The following is a 21,653-nucleotide window of genomic DNA, read 5'->3' as shown; positions in this document are numbered from 1 at the left end:
TCTTCTTTTGATTTGGAAGGCCACAAATGTCCATATTTTGTACGTAGAATTATGTACATATGTTCATAATTTCCTAGTCAATCCTGATAGCCCTGCTAAGCTTGGGAGGAAGCAGTATGCCATTTTCCAAGGAGAGGTGTTAAGCTGAGGGTGTGGTTTGAGGCAGCCAGGATGTTAGCTTGAGAGGCTGAGCAAAAGCACGTTTGAGTAAGAGCCAACTTGGAGGTCTGTGTTTTGTTCATCATGTTACTTGAGAGCCATTTGCAGAATTGTAGTATAGGCAGCTCCTAATACGGTGATTGAAATATTCAAGGCAGAGTGTCTTTGAAGTTACATACACTTGGACTGTGTGAAATATGGCTTAACTTGGATGAGTGAATTTATGAAAGTCCCTTTAGCCTATTTAAGTGTGTTTCTTCATGCATTCATAGAAGGAAACAATCACTGATATTCACAGATCTTGTGAGGATTAAATGAGATAATATATTTGGAAAGTCTGGAACATGTGTAACAGCAGCAGTTAGTACTCTTTTTGTTAGCTGCCATGTGGAAGTCTAAAGGCTGTGACTATTGTTAACTGAAGTGCTCTGTTCCAAAGGGAGCAAGCAGACACAGTTCTAGAGGCCGTTTAAGATGCGAGGTCATTTTCTTAGAACCTTATGATGAGTGATTTATGTCTGTTTCATAAATCTGAAGGGAAATCAGCTATCTAAGGAGAATATCAAGAAAATTGTTACATGTAACTATTTTTGGGGTGGAGGATGAGTGGTTTTCAGTAATGATTTTATGTTGTATCTTATAAAATTATTTTTCTACTTAAAAACTGCAAGATTGCAGAAATTGGATTAATTCCCTTAATTCAATATTAATCTCATTATTTTGGAGCTATGCTTTTCTCTGCTGTGGCCAATACTTAAGCTGTATTTGGGTTATGATGATTATGTATTTTTTTTGGCCACACCTGTGGCACTTGGAAGTTAGCAGGCCAGAAATGGAACCTGCACCACCGCAGTGGCAGTGCTGGATCCTTCACCTGCTGCGTCACAAGGGAACTCTGGGTTATAATTATTTTTAAAATAAGGTTTGGGAACACATTACAGTTATTAAATATAATAATTGGAGTGAACAGGCAACATTAAAACAGTATCTCCTCGGGGAGTTTTAAAGCATTGTTCGATTGTTCCATCTCTTTTTTGTGGACAAACTGATCAAGCTCATATAGTGATAAAAGTGCTGGGATAAGTAGAACTGTTTTTAGAAGAGTGAAGAGGAAATGGCTTTGATTCACCTGAGGGGAATTGATAAATTCAGGATAGGATGGTTAACTCCCACTCAGATGGAGATGATCCTTTTCCATTTTTCTTTTAACATTCTTGTTTCTGTCAGGCATTCTCTCTTTACTAAGTGTTACTCAGTAATTTTGCATGAAAGTCAGGGGATGCTGCACCTGGGAGAGCTGCCTGATCCAGTTTCTAAGAGTGGTTAAGAGGACTGGGTATAGTGAATAAGGAGTTCTCTTTTGAAGACTGAATTGGTTATATTAACAAATAGACTGCAATTGAGCAATGCTAGCTTCATACAAGGGTGTTTTAATGTTAAATAGTACATGGTAATGGATGCCAGTATTCAGATACAGGTAGTCGTGTTGTACTCTTAATTTTTTTTTTTAATGGTATGTTTGCCAAAACAACTTACAGTGCCAAAGAAGTGGAAATACCCCAAAGCCTATGAAATGTTGTATCACAGATTAGGATGAAACTGTTAAATACCGAGGACATTTTCACTTTTGAGTGAGACTGTACTTGGTTTATGTTCAGGGTAATTCAAAAAACTTTAGGAATTTCTAGCTTTCATGTTATATAGATGTATTTGAATTGTGCCTCAGGAAAAAAAAAAAAATCCTGCATGAATAGTAATTTTTAACAATATTGGCCAGTATGTTGAAAACAGAGTATTTCACTGTCTGACATTCTTTAAGGCATCTTGCTAAATGTTTTGCCTTAAAATTTTTAATGTGTTTAGTTTAAAGAAAATCTGATTAAAGATGTTAGTAAACTTGGTAGCACTTTTTAGAACAGAAGACGATTTAAGATACAAAGGCAGAAAGGCTTAAACCGTGAAGTTCATGTATTTTTTTGGCTAGGCAAGTCACTTATTTGCTTTGAGACTGCAACACAGCATCAAAGTTCATAATTTTATACTTTTAAGTGAAAGCACATAGAACAGCAGCTGTTGTTTCCTGGCATCTTTCTGAAGAGATATTTAAACTTAAGTATATATATTTATTACAGAGAAGAATTTTATGAAATGACCTTCTTTCCCATCTCTGCATTTGCGTTATGTTCAACTGACTCTGTTAAGATAGCTCTTTGTACTTTCTGTTTTACTAAGATAGGACTTGGAATTTAGTTTAAAATTTTTTTCTTTGACCTTAAAAAATCTCCATTATATGGTATAATTTAAAAAGAATAAAACTGTCTAATTCCAGTAGTACATATTTTTAAAACCTAGTTTCCTCCAAGTTATGCCAGGTATTGGCATCATTCCTAAGTGGAGAACTAGACCTTAAGTTACAGAAGCAAGGACTTACCTTAAAAGTAAATAAAGAACACATTGTAGATAAAAGCATCTTTCTATTAAGGGGAAACCACGTGTCAGGAGATCTTACTGTGTAAAACAAAATCTTGTTATTTACCTGCGTGTAATAATTTATCTCCTTTCAACAGGTCACTCACTTATAAGACAGCTCTTTGTTTTTAGGCTGGCTTTATTTGGGGGTGGCGGGGGGAAGTGGCGGCAGTATGCAGTTTAGACTTGGATAGTCACCAATTAACATACATAAAACTCTGATATGATGGTTGGCACTTTTTATATTCTTAAAAGTCTGTCAGGGCACTGCACTATATATAGGGTGAGTTATTCAGTATTTTGTGCATCCTAAAAAAAATCTCTGCCAAGCGAATGCCAGAAAACATTTTTACTAATTTGTGTGAAATAGATAGTTTCTGAGGAAAAGGGACAAAACACCCAAGGCACATTGCAATAGAGTCTAGAAAGTAAATTAATACATGAAGATTTTTATAGTTTTAGAATCAACATGGAAATTAATTGGGTGCTTTGACCCGTCAGTGCCAGTTTGTCATTTGTATTATATTTTATTAGTAAATGAATGATTTATAACAGATGAGCCTATTGGCTTTTAGCTGCATATAAGAAAAACTGGAACACCTATAGTGTTCCAGGCTGAATGTTAATCTCTTTTGAAATACTTTATCTTTCTTGAAAATTTTGTATGTTCTTGATAACCTGCAACTTTTAAAAACACATTATTCTACAGAGACCATTACATTAGAAAAAACAATTATTCTACAGAGACCATTACATTAGAAACTTAATATAATATTTAAACAGCATAGAATCATTTATATAATTTTTCATTTTATTGTATTTTGAAGCCTCTATGATATTGAGGCTTCAAGTCATTTTCCTTCAGGATGTGTTGGTTTATAGAAAATCTTTTCTCTCAAACTTGCTGGAAACATTTGAAAGCAAGCATTATTGTGCTTGTAGAGGTATGGATAATGACGAGGAAAGAAATGTTTGTATGTAATGAGCAAATATACCCACTTCAAGTTACTTTATTGAAATTTATTTTTATTAGAATGGTAGGTAAAGATTGCTGAAATTTCTGCGTATGTGTTAGGTAATACTGCCCTCAGAGGGCCATGGTAAGTAAATTCATTTTGAACTTTGAGAAGCAGCTTTTCTGCTCTGGGGAGGAGAAATGGACTTCTTTGGATCATCGAGCAGCGTTTGATGTGTGGTTCCATCTCTTTGATTTGTTCTGCTCTTTAAACGTGCTAGCTGTTTCTGTGTACTTCACTTTGATGACAGCCTCAAAGCATGTTCAGTTCTTTTCTAAGAAAATGCTAGCAGTTGACTGGCCACACATTGCCAGATGAGATAGGTTTACAGGGAGGATAAGGAAAGTACCTAGGAAAGTTAAGATGGTTTTCCTGGGTGTGTTTTACTTTTATGGCTCTTTGACAGCAGATATTCTGGTACTCAATATTATTTGAACCACACTTTTGAATGTGTGGCAGCATTCATTGAAATGGAAGCATTATATTCCCTCCAGTTTTATAAACTTAAGCATAATCGGATCTTTAAGATGCAGTATATCAAGAACCATGTACTTCACTGGATATGCAATTGTTATACGTAAATGTACCAGAAGTTGAAATACATTATTATTTCATTTATAAAAGCCTAACATTAAAGTGTGGTTGAACATGTCTCTGAATTCAGACTGTTTAAGACTGAATGATCATTAATTTGTGCAATGAAAAGGTGGAGTGGAAGGGCCAATGTCAGAATAGTGAGTTCTGTGCTTTTGCTTTTTGGCTTTGGTATGTAGGTAACTTTCTTAGGAGATAATTTGAAAGAAACATTGAGCTGTTTAGTAATAAATCCAGTGGAATGCTTGATTTCCCCCCTCCCCACCCCGGAGTTACTTGATACTGAATTAATAAGGAAGACTTTTTGTGACAGTATTATCTGTTTTTAATGAAAGATTTGAATTGACTGAACATAAATGACATATACTTCCTTATTATCAGTAATAATGAGGGATGAAAAGCAAAGTGAATACCAAAAATTGTTTACCCACAAAGAAACACCTATTTGGCTCAACTAATGTAGAACAAAGGTAATTTGTATAAATGAAATAAATCACATTGAAATTTTTGTTGTTTTTTTTTGTCTGTTTTATTTTGGGGGCTTTTTTTTGTTTTTTGTTTTGTCTTGGTGACCCCTATGGAGAACAAACCTATATTTGAAATTTTTTTAAAAATTATTTTTTAATTATATAACTTTTAGGTGTATAGCATAATTCAGTATGATAATGCAGTATCTGTATATACTACAGCATGATCACCACCAGTCTACTTCATCCGTCACCATACATTTGATCCACTTCACTCATTTTGCCCACTCTCCAAGCCCCCTTCCTTTCTGGTAAACACTAGAAAGGAAGGGGGCATCTCTGAGTTTTTGTTTTGTTTGTTCATTTTTTTCAAATATTCAACATAGTGGAAATCACATGGTATTTGTTTTTCTGTCTTCACTTTAGCGTAGTGCCTTCAACATCCATCCATGTTGTTGCAAATGGTGGGATTTCATTCTTTTTTATGGCTGAGTAGTAGTCCATTGCATGCATATATATGCATACTATATATATAGTAGTTCTATTTTTAATTTTTTGAGGAAACTCTATGCTGTTTTCTATAACAGATGCCCCAGTTTGCAGTACCACCAACAACATACTGAGATTCCCTTTTCTCCATGTCTTCTCCAATTTTGTTATTTCTTGTAACAAATTCTATTTTATTTTGAATAGTCCATTTACTTTTGTGTAGTTTAATATGTTGTATACATTTAAGCACTCACATTAGGCACTCACTAAATCTTTCTTGATTAGCCATATACTTTTAAGAGGTTTTATTCATTTAACAAATGCTTATGTAATACTTAGTTTGAGGCAGCTGTTATATGGGCATTACAAATGTTAATTGATTTCTCATTCACTACTGCTGTCCCCGTTTTCCAGAAGAGAAAGTTTAGGCACAGAGAGATTAGACAACATGCCCAAGAGTTGGCATTTGAACCCTAGACTTGAGAGTGTGTTCTCTCTTCTCTGCTACGTGGGGCCTCGTCTTGAAAGCTTGGGCAGCATGGAGGAGTATAATTTTTGTTGATTTCAATAGATTTTCATTCAAATCTCAACTTTGTCTTTTGCTTGTGACCAGTGTCTCAGAGCCTCAGCCTGACCCCCCTCTCCCTGCCTACGTGCAGGTCTCTTGTGCACGATGCCTGAGCACAGTGCTTGGCTCAGTCCATTCAAGGGTGTCCTTGCCATTCTTACACCCTCTATACGGTACACGTCTCAGGAAGTGTCCCCCTAGGAAAAGCAAAGGAGAGACGCAAGAGGTTACCACCGGCCGTGGATTCAGCCTCAGAAGGAGAGAGTTGGTGATTTCATGCAGTGTCATTTTGGGTACCTTGCTATTGGGAATTTATTATAGGAGACCGTCTGTTGGTGAATGTCTAAGATGAGACCTGATTCTGTTTTGTTGCGTCTGAGTCGAGAAGGCAGTGATTTTAACTTGGGGTTGGGATGGTTGAGTCACCTGAGGGTTTTTTCCAAATGGCGCAGGCCTCTCCTCCTCATGAGTGCACACAGCCTTCTCTGCCAGCGCCGTCTCCCTGCCGTAGTGAGGCACTCTTGTTGGTGTGTATTCTACCCATCAGGTGTGTTAGAACAGAAAATGGATTGAGCTGCACAGGGCTGTGTTACAGTGGGATTTCCATTTGAGAGAGCTGCTACAGGCTGGCCCGGTTCTGCGCAGTGGTGGGTTTACACGTCCATTCAGTTAATGGACGATGCCAGCCTGCTCTGCAGTAGGTGCTGGAGGAGGTTCCTGTGGTGAGTCGGTTGGTTTGGAAATGGCCTCGGCACCTCCCAGTTTGACATTCATTAATGAGGCTGTTTATTGAGGTGTAGGCTATTACATTAATTTTGATATTTCGCGAACATGATGTGAAATGTTTACAATAAGGAAGTTCTAAAACCTTCTGATGAAAGCTTTTGAAAATGGTCCGTTTCTTTGGAATAGTTAAATTCTGTGGCTCTAGCTACTTGTAACAGTGCAGGAATGACTGTATGTGTGGTGTTGGGGACTTTGTGCTGTAATGCAGAAAGCAGATTAAAAAGAAAGCTTTGCTTTTGCAATCTCCAAGGGCGTAAATGTAAGCAAAATAATAATTTAGCTCACATTTAACCCAGCAGGAAGCTGAGTACAAATCGAGTAATTCTCCACAACATATCTACTGCTATGTAAACTAATCTCATGGTTTATTCTTCACTAAATTGCCAAGATGCTATTTTTCTGTTCGCTAGTTTGTTATGTGTGCTTTTCTCACAGTAAAACTTAACACTATAACTCTATTAAGATGTTCTTAGGTTTAAAAGAATAATTAATAAGTATCAGCTTTTTGGCTTGCAATGTAATGTTTCTAAAAACAAAGGGAACTAGGATTTGATTAATTTATAGAATACTATGAAACAAGTACCAGAATGCTTAAAGGTAGATGGTAATTGTGCAATTTTCTGGATAACAAAAGAAAATTATAAAGTAGACTAAGTACTGGCAGACCAGGCACTCTGAGATCTTAGAGAAGCTGGCACTGTACCATCTTATGGTATTCAGTGCATAGGTACCATTCTTATCATTGCTTCAGCTTCAAAGCAAAACATGGACCCCAGCCTTCTTTAGAAAATAGATGAAAACCATACCTAATATAAAAATGACAAGTTCATGCATTATGCAGTGGAAGCAAAATTTCTTGATTCTAACGTGCTTTTCAAAATAATCCTGAATGAGCATATGTGGTAAAGCAGAAGAACGTGGGTACATCTGGAAAGCTTTGAAGACATCTTGGAAGCACAATGCGAAATCACCAAAATTGTAAACCCCTTCCATCTGGCCAGTTGCCGTGGTACCCGTTGACCAGCACAAGAGCAGACAAATCTCTCAAAGACCTTATGTGATAGCCGGACAAGCTGGGTGAAATCATCATAAAGATTTTGCAGTGTGACTTGATTAATCAATACTGTGCAGAAAACCACAAGAGGCAAAAAACCAAGCACAGGCAGCATCCTGAAATGGGAAAGGTTAAGATGTGCTGTATGTCATGCTGGTGGGAAGTAGCATCATCAATTGTATAACCATGCTTCTCTGCTTGTATGGTCGTCGGGCTTCAGAGAGGAATGGGTGCAGTGCCTCATCTTGAATTACCACAGCAGCAAACCTGGAGTAATCAGTTCTTTCATGAATTGTTGAAGGACCATATGCTGATATGCCTCCCAGTCTCTTCCCCCACAGTAATGCATCAAACAGCAGTTATTATTGAGCACTTTTTTCAGGAGGCACATAGGATGCTAGCTGGAAATGCCAAGGCATAGGAGGTGTTGCCATTCCTCAGTATGACTTCCTGGACTATTAGGAGTGATTAAGAAAGTGGGAGAAATTTTTATTTTGAATTTTAATTGTTCAATAACCTGCTTTTTCCTAGCTGGCTCTCCTCACAGCTGCCTCTGTACCTAAAGCTCCATGAGGACAGGTGCAGTGACTGTATCGTTGCTGCATTCTCAGTGCTGTTTTTAGTGCCTTTTTTTTTTTTTTTTAGTATTATACTTACTAAGTATATTTGAATGAGTGAATCTATTAGAAGCCCATTTTCCCCAATTTTAAATGAAATTGTTGAAAGAACCTTATTCTTTGCTCTATGATACTTACTGAACAGTACCTTAAAATGAGTGAGCTGGACAGGAGTCAGTAATGCTTTTGGCGTGTTTTGCAGACATCATCTAGTTTTCATATATCATCAACACACATCCAAAGCTGGTTAATGGCTGTTTGTCCAAGAGGTTGCATAAAAACACCATAGAATTTAACAATTTTAATTGCCCAAGGGCAAAGTAAAACATCCTTGGAAAGGACTTAATAAAAGTAGAATAATAACCTAAAAATACAGGTTTTCAGGAGCTGGAAAGTCTAGTCAGTGTATATTTAGTAAGCACCTACAGTATGTAAAAGCACTTTGATTTATTAAAATTTCAGATTGTCCCTATGCAGTTGAAAAATTGTTGCTATGCTAGCTCACTGCAGTGGAGATAATATTTTTTTAAAATTTAGGGTTACTTTCAAGACATCTGTAAAAGATTACCATTTCAGTGAAAAACTCATTTCTACTCCCTGGCAGAGGCATAAGTAGGGCTTTTACTTTGAACCAATTGGAATATGATAGTTGGATCTGCTATTTAGAAGTGTAACAGGCTGGAGTTCCCTGGTGTCACTGCTGTGGCTCGAGTTCAATCTCTGGCTTGGGAATTTCCGCAAAAAGTAACAAGCAATTTCAAGGATTGCAATTTTTTTCCCCTTTTTTTTGCTTTTTTTTTTTTTTTTTTTTTTTTTTTTTGCTTGTTTTGTTGTCTGTACCCATAGCATACGGAAGTTCCTGGGCCAGGGATCAAACCCATGCCACAGCAGTGACCCAAGCTACTGCAGTGACACTGCTGGATCCGTAACCTGCTGAGCCACATGGGAACTCCTGGAAATGTTTTATTGTGCATTTCTTCAGTAACTATATTTAGTTTTAGGATATTTGCAATATAGCATACCGTTAAGAATTATATATTCAGTATTTATTTGTGGTGCTAATACTTAGTTATGAAAATCTACTAGTGGAAAAAAGATTTCACTGTGTTTTCTTTTAGGTAGTTCATATGTGTAAATGTGGTTCGCATTTGTCAAAAAGTAGCCAAGTACTTACTGGGAACCATAAAATTAAATAGATTTTATACTGAAATTAACATCAAACCTCATTTTGTCTTAGATAAAAATGGACCCTAAAGACTAATGGCTTTTTAAAGTCACATAAATTTATTTTTATTGAAAGCTGTCATTTTTTGGTTTAAAGCACTCCTTTGGAAATTCTTAAAACATTTATATTTCCATGATACTATATATACCCTGTGTATGTCATTTAATAGAGCTAATTCAGAGAGATCTAGGATGTTTGCTCTTTGGAAAACTAGTTACTCCTCTGATAGCTGTTCTACCCCTATCTTAATATTCCTTTACACAGGACTCAAGTTTTATATACCTGACAGTAGCTAAAGAGACTTTTTTTCTGCTGACAGGAGTAAATTTATCACTGTTGCCTTATTTATGTTAATTCTTCTGAATAAGTGCTATTTTGATTAGTAGGATATTTGATATGCAGTTGTAGATGGATTGTAAATGATAATACTAGAAATCATGTATTTTTTTTTTTTTTGTCTTTTCTAGGGCCACACCTGCAGCGTTTGGAGATTCCCAGGCTAGGGGTCTAATCAGAGCTGTAGCCACTGGCCTATGCCAGAGCCACAGCAATGACAGATCTGAGCCATGTCTTCAACCTACACCACAGCTCCTGGCAATGCCGAAATCCTTAACCCACTGAGCGAGGCCAGGGATCGAACCCGTAACCTCATGGTTCCTAGTTGGGTTCGTTAACTACTGAGCCACGACGGGAACTCCTCATTTAATAAGTTTAAAATAATCTAACACTTGCTGTATGCCAGGTAATGTTCTAAATCCTTTTGCATTATGTCCTTACAAACTCTTCAGGTAGGTTATGATTCTCATTTTTCAGATGAGGAAACTGAGGTGTAGAGAGGTTAATTTCCTGCAGGTCATAAATGGAAGAGTTGGGATTCAAACTCAAGCTATCCCTCAGAGATGACAAAGACAAACAATAATACATCTTAAAAACTTAGGTTATGATTAAACATAGAAATACAGTATAAAAAGCTGGATATTCTCAGGAATTTTAAGTTGATATTTGTTTCAGCATTATGATGAGTCATAACAATACTGCCTCTTTCTTGACATACCTGTGAAAATACCTTCACCTTCTTAGCCAGCGATGAGCTTTGAAGCCTATATCTAAGCACGTGTGAGTGGCCATTGGTAATTTTAAAAGCTATATCACCTATATTTATTACAGAAACCAGAATTTCAGTTTGAGATTATTAGAAGTAAACTATTAAGGTAAGAAAGATGACAAAAGTCCAGAATTTGAAGTCATTATATATAACTAAATAGAACAGCTTCTTCCACCTCCCCATTTCATAGATAGGATTCTCTTCTGTTTATAGGAGTGATGTGGATTTTTCCCTTTTCATGCAGAAGATAGTAACTATGGGTCTCTGTACTACTCATGCCAAGAACTTAATCAGTAGGGTTTTTTGGGGGTTCTTTTGTCTTTTGGGGGGGAGGTTTGGGTATCTATAAACAAGCCTTTGTTGGGTTTAGGGCTGAGAAGCTGCGTTAGTTTTCTCGAGCTGCTGTCACAAATTACAGCAAATTGGGTGCCTTGGAACCACAATGGTTTATTCTCTCATAGTTCTGGAGGCAAGAAGTTAGCATTAAGGTGTCAGCAGGTGTAAGGGAGAATCCAGGTGTAACTGTGGAGACTTTGGAGGAGAATCCATCCCTTGCCTCTCCCAGCTTCTGGTGTCTTCACGTGTTCCTTGGCTTGTGGTCATCACTCTACTCTGTCTCCATGGTCACATTGCCTCTTCCTCTTTTCTGTATGTCACATCTTCTGCTTCACTGTTACAATGATATTTGTAATTGGATTTAAGGCTCAGCCAGATAATCCAGGATAAGCTTCTCAAAATCCTTAACTTAATCACATCTTTTGCCAATAAATGTTCCTAGGTTCCAGGGATTAGGGTGCATCCATATCTTTTGGGGTTCACCATTTGGTCCACTACAGAAGCCAAAATAGCAGAAATCTTTTTGGAAAATGTGTTTTGATATTGGCAATAGCATACTTCAAAATACATAAGGCCTCCAGCCAAGGAGTATGAGAGAGAATTGGAAGCATCCATTAAGATAGAAAGTTGTGATGGTATCTTATCCAGGTATGACTAGTGTTTGCTGAAGGTTTATCATGACAGTGCATGCAAATTTCCAGTGTATATTGATGGTATCCATAAAATAATCTCTTCAGAGAACTTGGTATCCCATAAATGCTTTATTTAACCAGACTTTCTCCCCATTATAACGAGGCTGCCTCTTAAGTTAGTTGAAATCTATGGACTATAAATATGAAAGCAGAAAGTTCCTGTCATGGCTCAGCGGTAACGAATCCAACTAGTGTCCATTAGGACTCGGGTTCCATCCCTGGCCTCACTCAGTGGCTTAAGGGTCTGGCCTTGCCTTGAGCCATGGTGTAGGTTGCAGACATGGCTTGGATCCTGCTTTGCTGCGGCTGTGGCATAGGCCGGCAGCTACAGCTGCAATTCAGTCCCTAGCCTGGGAACTTGCATATGCCGCGTGTGGTCCTAAAATACAAAACAAAACAAATGAAAGAATGATGCAACTTAGTTTTAGTGTAGCAGGTATAAACTTAGGTGTAGATGCTGTGCTGATAAGATGTGATTGATTTTTAGCAATCGATTGTAAAAGAATTGGTGGCAGAAAGCGTACTTTTAATCTAGGCACCTGGCCCTGTAAAAGCCAAGACTTTAGGGTCCTGTTTTTAGAACAGCCTGAGAAGATGTGCCGTATTTTGAACTCTCTGCCTCAGCTGAGTGAGAAAAGTGTTCACTTCCTTTTCCATGACCAGCTGGGCAAGACCCAGTTTTCCTGGGCTCTCCAGTGCTGCAGAAGCCATTCTACTTTGCCGGCAGTGTGCACAGTCTCTTGCCAAGATGCTGTGAAAAGCTATAATTTTTTGTACTCTTTTAAACTAGGAATATCACCCTTCTTCTGTACCTGGGTCTAGTAGGTGGCAAGAAGCTTAATTTTCTGTTTTATTAATACTTTATGAGTTAGTGTCCTTTGTAAGGTCCATTTCTTTGGGCCTTAGTTCCATTTTTGGAACTAGAGGATGAATATTTAATTAGGCTAACACATTGTGCTATTATATGAGCTTTACTTGAGAATGTTTATAGAAATCTATAAAAAAGGGTCTGCTTTCAGGAAATATTCAGAACCCTTCTCCAAATTTTAGAGGGCGTCTGAAATCTGGTATGACACTGAAATAGAAGCTTTGAGTTGGAGACCATGGGGTTTTTTTGCTTTTCAGGGACGTAGCTGCAGCATATGAAAGTTCTCAGGCTAGGGGTCAGATTGGAGCTACAGATGCTGACATACACCACAGCACGGCAATGCCAGATCTGGGCTGCATCTGTGACCTGTGCCACAGCTCATGGCACTGCCAGATCCTTAACCCACTGAGCGAGGCCAGGGATTGAACCTGCATCCTCAGGGATACTAGTCAGTTTCATAACCCACTGAGCCACAACAGGAATTCCCTGTGTTTGCTTTTTTTTTCTGCTGCTGTGTCCCCAGCCCTTAGAACAAATTGATAAATATGTGCATGCACTCTAAGTACTTTCTCAGAAAGTCAGTTCACATTATAGACGAAAAATGACAAAATAAAAATTGGATTCAGGAGTTCTTTGTAAATTTGAGATCCACTATTTAATGTAACAGTACAACTGTTGATTAACAATCAAATAAAAAAGATTTTGTGAGAAATGCTTATTTTTCTCTAATCAAGAAGGGAAATTTGACTTTTCATTTTTCTTCTGGGATAAATGGTTCTGTCAGAGTCTTGGTATAATGTACTATGTAGCAAGGGTGCATGATAAGTTTATTTTTAAGAACATTTTGGCAACCAGAAGCCCTGCCATAAACCACGTAAAATGTTTTAAATTTCCTAAGATTGGTTTAATAAAAAACATGAAATGTATGTGGTGATGTTTTGTCTTTCATCTGAGCTTATATTTAGTGGCAGACAGGATATTATTCTTAAAAATGATAAGGAGTATTCTTTTTTTTTTGTCTTTTGTTGTTGTTGCTATTTCTTGGGCCGTTCCCATGGCATATGGAGGTTCCCAGGCTAGGGGTTGAATCGGAGCTGTAGCCACCGGCCTACTGGCCACAGCAACGCGGGATCCGAGCCGCGTCTGCAACCTACACCACAGCTCACGGCAACGCCGGATTGCCAACCCACTGAGCAAGGGCAGGGACCAAACCTGCAACCTCATGGTTCCTAGTTGGATTCGTTAACCACTGCGCCACGACGGGAACTCCTTTTTTATTTTTTATTTTTTTATTTTATTTTATATTTTTTTGTCTTTTGTTGTTGTTGTTGTTGCTATTTCTTGGGAAGGAGTATTCTTTCTTTATATACGTATATGTATCTATGTATTCTCTTTTTTTCCCGTACTATCTTCTATCATGTTCCAACCCAAGAGACTGGACCTATTTCTCTGTCCTGTACCGTAGGTCCCCATTGTTTATCCATTGCAGAAGTAATGGTTTGCCTCTATCAGCCCCGAACTCCCCATGCATCCCACTCCCTGTCCCCTCCCCATTGTCAGCCACAGGTCTGTTCACCATGTTCATGATCCATTTCTCTCTACAGGAGTGGAGTTGCTGGATCACATGGTAGTTTTATATTTACAGTTTTTTGAGGAACCTCCATACTGTTTTCCACAGGGGTTGTACCAATTTACATTGCCACCAACAGTGTAAGAGGATTCCCTTTTCTCCACACCCTCTCTAGCATTTGTTATTTGTTGACTTATTAATGATGGCCATTCTGACCAGTGTGAGATGGACCTCATTGTAGTTTTGATTTGCATTTCTCTAATAATGAGTGATGTTGAGCATTATTTCTTTTAATTATACATTTTTTAAGGTAAGGTTATTTAGAACTCCTAAAAAATAAAAAAAATGGATACAAAGAAATGGTGTTGTCTGTTTTTTCTTTAAAATTAAAAAAAATGCTGTTTCATTTTCTGTTGTAATTATTGAACTACTACTTATTATTTACCTTATGAAACTTAGAACATTTTGTGTCAATATAAATGTTACTGTTTTAAAATAGTAGCATTTGGTATCTATATATGTCACTGATGAGAAAATTAATATCTAAATAGTTTCAAATTTTACATAGGAGTACTTAAATATGAATGGAAAAATAAGTACAATTAAGAAAACTTTTTTTACGATTACTCAAAATTAGTTAACTTTTTTTTTTTTTGGTCTTTTTGCTATTTCTTTGGGCCGCTCCCGTGGCATATGGAGGTTCCCAGGCTAGGGGTCTAATTGGAGCTGTAGTCACCGGCCTCCGCCAGAGCCACAGCAACTCGGGATCCAAGCCGCATCTGCAACCTACACCACAGCTCACGGCAACGCCGGATCGTTAGCCCACTGAGCAAGGGCAGGGACCGAACCCACAACCTCATGGTTCCTAGTCAGATTCGTTAAACACTGCACCACGACGGGAACTCCCTAACTTTATTTTTTTAACGAACTTTTAAATTTTTTATTGTTATTTCCCCAACACACTTTTTTTTTTTTCCCCACTGTACAGCATGGGGACCCAGTTACACATACATGTATACATAATTTTTTATCCCATTGTTGTGCTGCGTTGTAAGTGTCTAGATACAGTTCCCAGTGCTACACAGCAGGATCTCATTGTTAATCCATTCCAAAAGCAGTAGTTTGCATCCGTTAACCCTAAGTTCCCAATCCCTCCCCCTCCCCCTGGGCATCCACAAGTCTGTTTTTCAAGTTTATGATTTTCTTTTCTGTGGAAAGTTTCATTTATGCTGTATGTTAAATACCAGATATGAGTGATATCATATGGTATTTGTCTTTCTCTTTCTGACTGATTTCACTCAGTATGAGAGTCTCTAGTTCCATCCATGTTGCTGCAAATGGCATTATGTTATTCTTTTTATGGCTGAGTAGTATTCCATTGTGTATATACACCACGTCTTCCTAATCCAATCATCTGTCGATGGACATTTGGGTTGTTTCCATGTCCTGGCTATTGTGAATAGTGCTGCAATGAACATGCAGGTGCATGTGTCTTTTTTAAGGAATGTTTTGTCTGGATATATGCTCAAGAGTGGGATTGCTGGATCATATGGAAGTTCTATGTATAGGTTTCTAAGGTACCTCCATACTGTTCTCCATAGTGGCTGTACCAGTTTACATTCCCACCAACAGTGCAGGAGGGTTCCCTTTTCTCCACACCCCCTCCAGCACTTGTTGTTTGTGGACTTACGAATGATGGCCATTCTGACTTTTTTTAAAGGGAACTGTGGGTTTAGCATTCTGGTTTTATAAATTAGGCCTGTTTTTTCACATTAGGGCCGTATCTTTTAGGAAATCAAAGTGAGAAGGGGGGGTCTCAGGTTTTCCTTTTCTTTCTCTTCAGTTCCTCTTGTGTGCTTATGCATTTGTGGGGATGTTGTATATGCATATTCATTTAGTAAGTTATCATTGAGCATCAGTCCAGTGGCAGTCGCTAACTAGGTTGGGCACTTGGAGTATATCCCTTCAAGGGAAAAGAACTGACAGTATTTACTGCCAGTGGTGAAAACTGACTTTTAAAGTGGAAAGGAGAATTTTGGAGAACATACCTGCTTCCCAGCTTCCCAAGTGCTGACTTTCCTGATGTGATTTGTAGTGATAATGAATATAACTGTGTAATGAAATGTGTCAATATTTGGTGAACCTGATGGGCCAGTGTTCTCTAGATGACCAGTGTGTGATGGTTCGGAATCCTACAGAGTGTAAAAGAATTCATTCAGTGTGAAATACAGACCAACGGACTTCACATAGCAGAGGACAGAAAGAAAGGTCATTGATAATGATTTCACATTCCACATTGCAGTAAACCTTTTAGAAAATGACTGCTTGTTAAATGCTGGTGTAGTATCAAGGAAAGACATCGATAACTAATTGAATACTCTTCCCTTTTCTAGCTACAAATCTGTTTTAATCAGATTTTCCCCCTTATATTTCAGCTGAAACAACATACTGTAACAGGTTAAATGTAGAAGCAGGCATGAGAATCTGGCTATCTTATATTAAGCCAAAGATTAAATTAGAGATTTGCAAAGATGTCAAGCATTTCTTCTACTAATTTTTTAATTTTTAGAAAATTAAGCTATTTTCATAAAATTGTTCATGTTTATGGTGTTTATTACCTTTAAAGAAAGTAATAAAAGTTAAAATTTTCTTTTCAGTTTCTAACACAGTAAATATTTAGATATAATCTATGTAAACAAAAATTTGTTGGGTATATTTAGGTATTAAAAATATTAAAGGGGAATTCCCGTCATGGCGCAGTGGTTGACGAATCCTGCTAGGAACCATGAGGTTGTGGGTTCGGTCCCTGCCATTGCTCAGTGGGTTAATGATCCGGCGTTGCCGTGAGCTGTGGTGTAGGTTGCAGACGCGGCTCGGATCCCGCGTTGCTGTGGCTCTGGCGGAGGCTGGTGGCTACAGCTCCGATTTGACCCCGAGCCTGGGAACCTCCATATGCCGCGGGAGCGGCCCAAAGAAATAGCAAAAAGACCAAAAAAAAAGTTTAAAGAGGTTTGGGATAAGAAGTTTGAGAATTGCCAATTCAGAAGTATAACTCCACACGTGAAATACATATTCAGATGATATTATGAAAGGGTGGAAGAGCTCACATTTATACTAAAAGGCTGATAGTTTAAACAGTAAGGAGTCAGTATTTTTGATGAGAAAATGATGTAATCAAAGCAGTACATACTGCATTAGAATTAGGTGGCGGTGGTAGATGCTTTAGGGTGGAAGGGGGATGAGGAGAATGGGGCACATTCACAGTGCCCTAGCGTTTGGCAGATGTGCTGTGTTAGGACAGTTCAGGTGTGGCTAAGCAGAGAGACTTGTGGAGGTGATACTGACCTAGCTCCTGATGGAGAGGAGAGGGAACAGTCAGATGTTAGGTTTGAGCTTAGGTAACTGGTGTCAAGGGAAACTGATTTGTAGGGAAAGTTGAATTGCTTTTAAAATGTTTGTAGTACTGTGATGAAGCATTTGAGATTGAGTAGCCAGGTAGATATAGCCAGTAGACAGCTGAAAATTTAGACCAGGTAGCCATTGAGTTCTTAGTAGTATCATTGGGCACCTGCGTTGTTTAAAATTAAATAGAATCCTCTCTGAAGTAAGCAAATGGTGATCTGACTAATATGTATATTTTGGTGGCAAATTGATAGCTTATATTAAAATCTGATAAAATACACATTTATTGAGTATTATGTGCTTGGCACTATGCTGTGTGTTCTTAGTTATTACATTTGCGTGTATGATTGTGTGTGTGGTTTTTAAGTTCTATTAACCCGTGTTCTTTCATTTCCTTGATTTGTTTTTCAGCATTTGTACAGTTATTTTCCTATTCATAATAATAAAATGTTGAAAGAAGTTATGATCAAGATTTAACAATGAGAATAGACTTTTTCCCTTTCTTCCTAAAAAATGACACAGTTAGTTTTGGTACATGGAAGAGAAACATCTTTTTCGTGTCCCTCTTATGTATGATAAGTGTTTTTCATCGAAATTCCTTGATACTGTGTGGATGATTTACCAAGGCTTTCTAAAATGGCTGAAAATACACGCTAACAAGCATCTGATATGAAAAACTGAACAAAATGTGTACTCAGATGAATGATTCTCTGAAGAAATAATGGTGCAAATGAATTATCAAAGTGTGAAATCATTAAAAACAAAACATGTTTGGGTTTTTATTGAATCTTAATTGCAGGCTTATGTATTTTCTTTTGTAAGCTAAGTTAAAAGAAAATTGCCTATCTAAATTTTTGGAGGCCAGTGTTGTGGGACATATATTGTACCATAATTTATTTTTCACATAAAAGCTGCTGTTCATTTTTTTCCCTAGCATTAACATGCATGCTTTCCTCATGTAGGAGAATATATAAAAAACTGGAGGCCAAGATATTTCCTTTTGAAGACAGATGGCTCATTCATAGGATATAAAGAGAAACCTCAAGATGTGGATTTACCTTATCCCCTCAACAACTTTTCAGTAGCAAGTAAGTTAATTATAATTGTTGATTCACATTGTATTTATTTATTTTATTTGTATGGCCTCATGTGAGTATATCTTAGGATAGATGCAAAGCCTATGAAAAAATTTAGGTTTGTATTTCATACCAGAGAAATTTTCAGCTCTGATAGAATTTCGGTTCTATAGCATAGGGCTTACCGATAATATGTGGTCTTATGTAATGTCATAGAGTTTAATATTTTTTAGAGTTAGAACTTGAATGTGATAAATACAATTTCCCAATACATACCGGAAGATTTTCTTTTCCAAGTGTAAATAAAGACCTTTGAACTTGGTTGTTGGACTGAACTTGGTTATAAGATGTGGCAGTATTTAGTGCATTTCTAATCAAAGTTTCCTGTTGTGATCTTAGCTCTTTTGATTGATTGTATGATGAGAAACAAGTGATTTACATTAGAAATTATTTTCTGGGGAGATTTTCTGTTTGTAGTTAATTTTTTCTTTCTTATAGATATCTAACAAGATATTTATAATTTAAACTTAGAAATTATATTTTTGCTTGAACAAAAGATAATGTTGATAACATGATTTTAATTAATGATAATGTTGATGATTAATTTTAATTAATATGACTAGGCTTTCAGACTGTTCAGATTACTGATTAATCAATAAAAGAGATGTTCTATGTTAATTCAGGATTAAAGCATTTTAAAAGTTATGTTAAGCTATAATTGCATAAGAGCTAAAGTCTGTACTAAGATAAACTCTTTAGATATCCTTCTTAATTTTGATTTTAGTTGTGTGTTAGCTATTAGCCACATGTAGAAAAGACATGAGGGAAAATTGAAGCTAAAAATAAATTTAGAAAGTACAATAAAATAGCAACATCAGAAAATCCAAGATAGTAAAAATCTGTGAATGTTATAGAAGTCATTTTATCATTTGATAGAGCCCCAGTCTTTTTTATGGATACTGTCTTACAAATTTTTTAAACAATAAAACAAAGGGTTTGTGACATCATTTGAATGCTGAGGATACGAACTGAAAAAAAAAAAAAACTTATCTGTTTATATAAGTGGATTCTTCTGTAGGGAATTTAAGTTTTTTTAAAGTGAGAATACCACTATATGTATGTATTAAGAAAATAATTTTTCTCTTCACCAAAATGTTCATTAGGTATTTATGGCTTTCTTTACAATAGAAAAGTATTCTAAAAATCTTATTGTCAATTGAAATAATACCTTGTGTTTTTGTATTGACTTAAGAACACATTTTCTTTCTAAAGATCTTTTGAGCAGACATTCTAAAGGAATAGAAACTGGCTCTTAAAACATGAGCAGCATATATTACCATATCCAACCTAAAGCCAGTAGTTTCTTAGTTTCTCTGTTTTAATAGCAAATCCTATTGGTTTGTCTGAAATAATTTATAAAGTACAGAACTCCTGTATCTGCTGTTCAAAATGCAGCATTTTTTTGACCTTATGAAATTTCACACCCCAACAAGTTTTAAAGACATACTGTATGTCACAGTCTGCCAACATCTGCTCCAACACTTCGACTGGCAGAGGCTGAAATAAATGCTGTGCTCTTGGGGAGAGAACCTATTTAGTGACTGACAGTCAACTTATCCATGAAATCAACATTAGTCGACATCTGTAATCTTTACTGGTATAATCAAGTAGTTGTGGGTAGTTGACTCAAACTGGTAAGTGGGGCTAAAGACCAACTCTCGAATTGCAGAATGTGTTTAACATGGATCTTACACTAAACTATTTTAAATTGATTGTTTTTAATGCCTGATTTATTAGAAACATAGATTTATAAATGGTAATTATCTGAGGAAGTAAGTAATGAGTAGTGACATGGGCCCTGACTGAGGAAATGGTTCAAGTTTCATCTTCACCGAAAGCCTCTTGGGCAGGTCGCTCTCTGAGTCTCTCTGGTCTTTAGTTCCTTCATCTGCATAGAGAGAGCAGCTGGATCCAGTGACGGTGGAAGGCCTTTTGGCCTCTGCCGTCCAGTGATTCTGTGAGGGGGGTTTGAGCAAGCCCTTGAAGAGGGAGTCGGAATTCAGCCCAATTGAGGAGAAGGATATTCCAGGCAGAGGATAACAGAGAATGTTTTCAGGGGATGTTAAGAGAAGTAACAGTTGCAGCGAGAGAGGGTGACTTTAGGCAGTAGTTTCCCTTTTGTCCTAGCCCCCTTTAGTATGTGAAAAAAAGAAATTAGTTTACAAGGTGTTTCTAAGGTGTGTTGGGGAATGTTAATTATATACATATATTCTACTGATAGCCATGGGTCCCCTTTTCCTGATAATTAAAACATGGTACATCACATTTAGTCTTTGGTTTTAATGAAATTTTACCAAGATAGGCTTTTTGTCCATATGAAAAAATAAAGTAGAAGGGACTTGGAATTAATGTTTCCTGTCTTCATTAAGTTTTAAATTCCTTTTCTTTTGATTTAAAATTTCCAAAAAAAAAAAAACAAACCCAATCTTTATACTCACTGTTTCTACTTCGCTTTTTCTTTTTTTTTTTTTTTTTTTTTGGTTTTCCTAGGGCCACACCCGAGGCACATGGAGGCTCCCAGGCTGGGGGTCTAATTGGAGCTGTGGCCACCGGCCTACACCACAGCCACGGCAATGCGGGATCTGAGCCACGTCTGCAACCTACACCACGGCTCGTGGCAACGCCAGATCCTTAAGCCACTGAGCAAGGCCAGGGATTAAACCCACCACCTCATGGTTCCTAGTCAGATTCGTTAACCACTGAGCCACGATCGGAACTCCTGTTTCTACTTCTCAATCCACTACCGTCTAGCTTGCTTGCTTGCTTTCTAAACTAAGTTTTATTGGCATGTAGTTAGTTGACTTATTGTTAGTTTTAGGTGTACAGCAAAATGAATCAGGCATAGGTGTAAATATATCCATTCTTTTTTCCCATGTAGGTTATTAGATGACTGAGTAGATTTCCCCATGCTCTGCGGTGGGTTCTCCATCATCATCTCTTTTGTACAGTGGTGTGTGTATCTTACTCCCATCCTCCCAGTTCTTTCACCCCAGTGGTTTCACCTGTGGTAACCGTTAAGATTGGTTTTGAAATTTGTGAGTTCGTTGGTTTTATAAGTAAGTTATTTTGTATCATTTTTCTTATTAGATGACACACGTCA

The 21,653-nt window shown here is 37.2% G+C and overlaps 1 protein-coding gene across 6 annotated transcripts in view; it reads left to right on the top strand.

Moving 5' to 3' along the window:
- Window positions 1-21,653, top strand: part of AKT3 (AKT serine/threonine kinase 3) — a 305,530-nt gene that overhangs the window by 116,040 nt on the left and 167,837 nt on the right. For all 6 annotated transcript variants that reach the window (XR_007131198.1, XM_047754920.1, XM_047754918.1 and 3 more), the window contains exon 3: window positions 18,380-18,505. Coding sequence is in view for 5 of the 6 variants with exons in the window: in XM_047754920.1 (XP_047610876.1) it covers window positions 18,380-18,505 (126 nt within the window). In the remaining variant the exon portion in view is untranslated. The remainder of the gene's footprint in view (window positions 1-18,379; window positions 18,506-21,653) is intronic.

This window comes from Phacochoerus africanus, chromosome 12, assembly GCF_016906955.1.
Source record: "Phacochoerus africanus isolate WHEZ1 chromosome 12, ROS_Pafr_v1, whole genome shotgun sequence".
Classification (NCBI taxonomy): Eukaryota; Metazoa; Chordata; class Mammalia; order Artiodactyla; family Suidae; genus Phacochoerus; species Phacochoerus africanus.
Note: the sequence above shows the minus strand (reverse complement) of the source record. Positions and strands in the feature narration are given on the sequence as shown.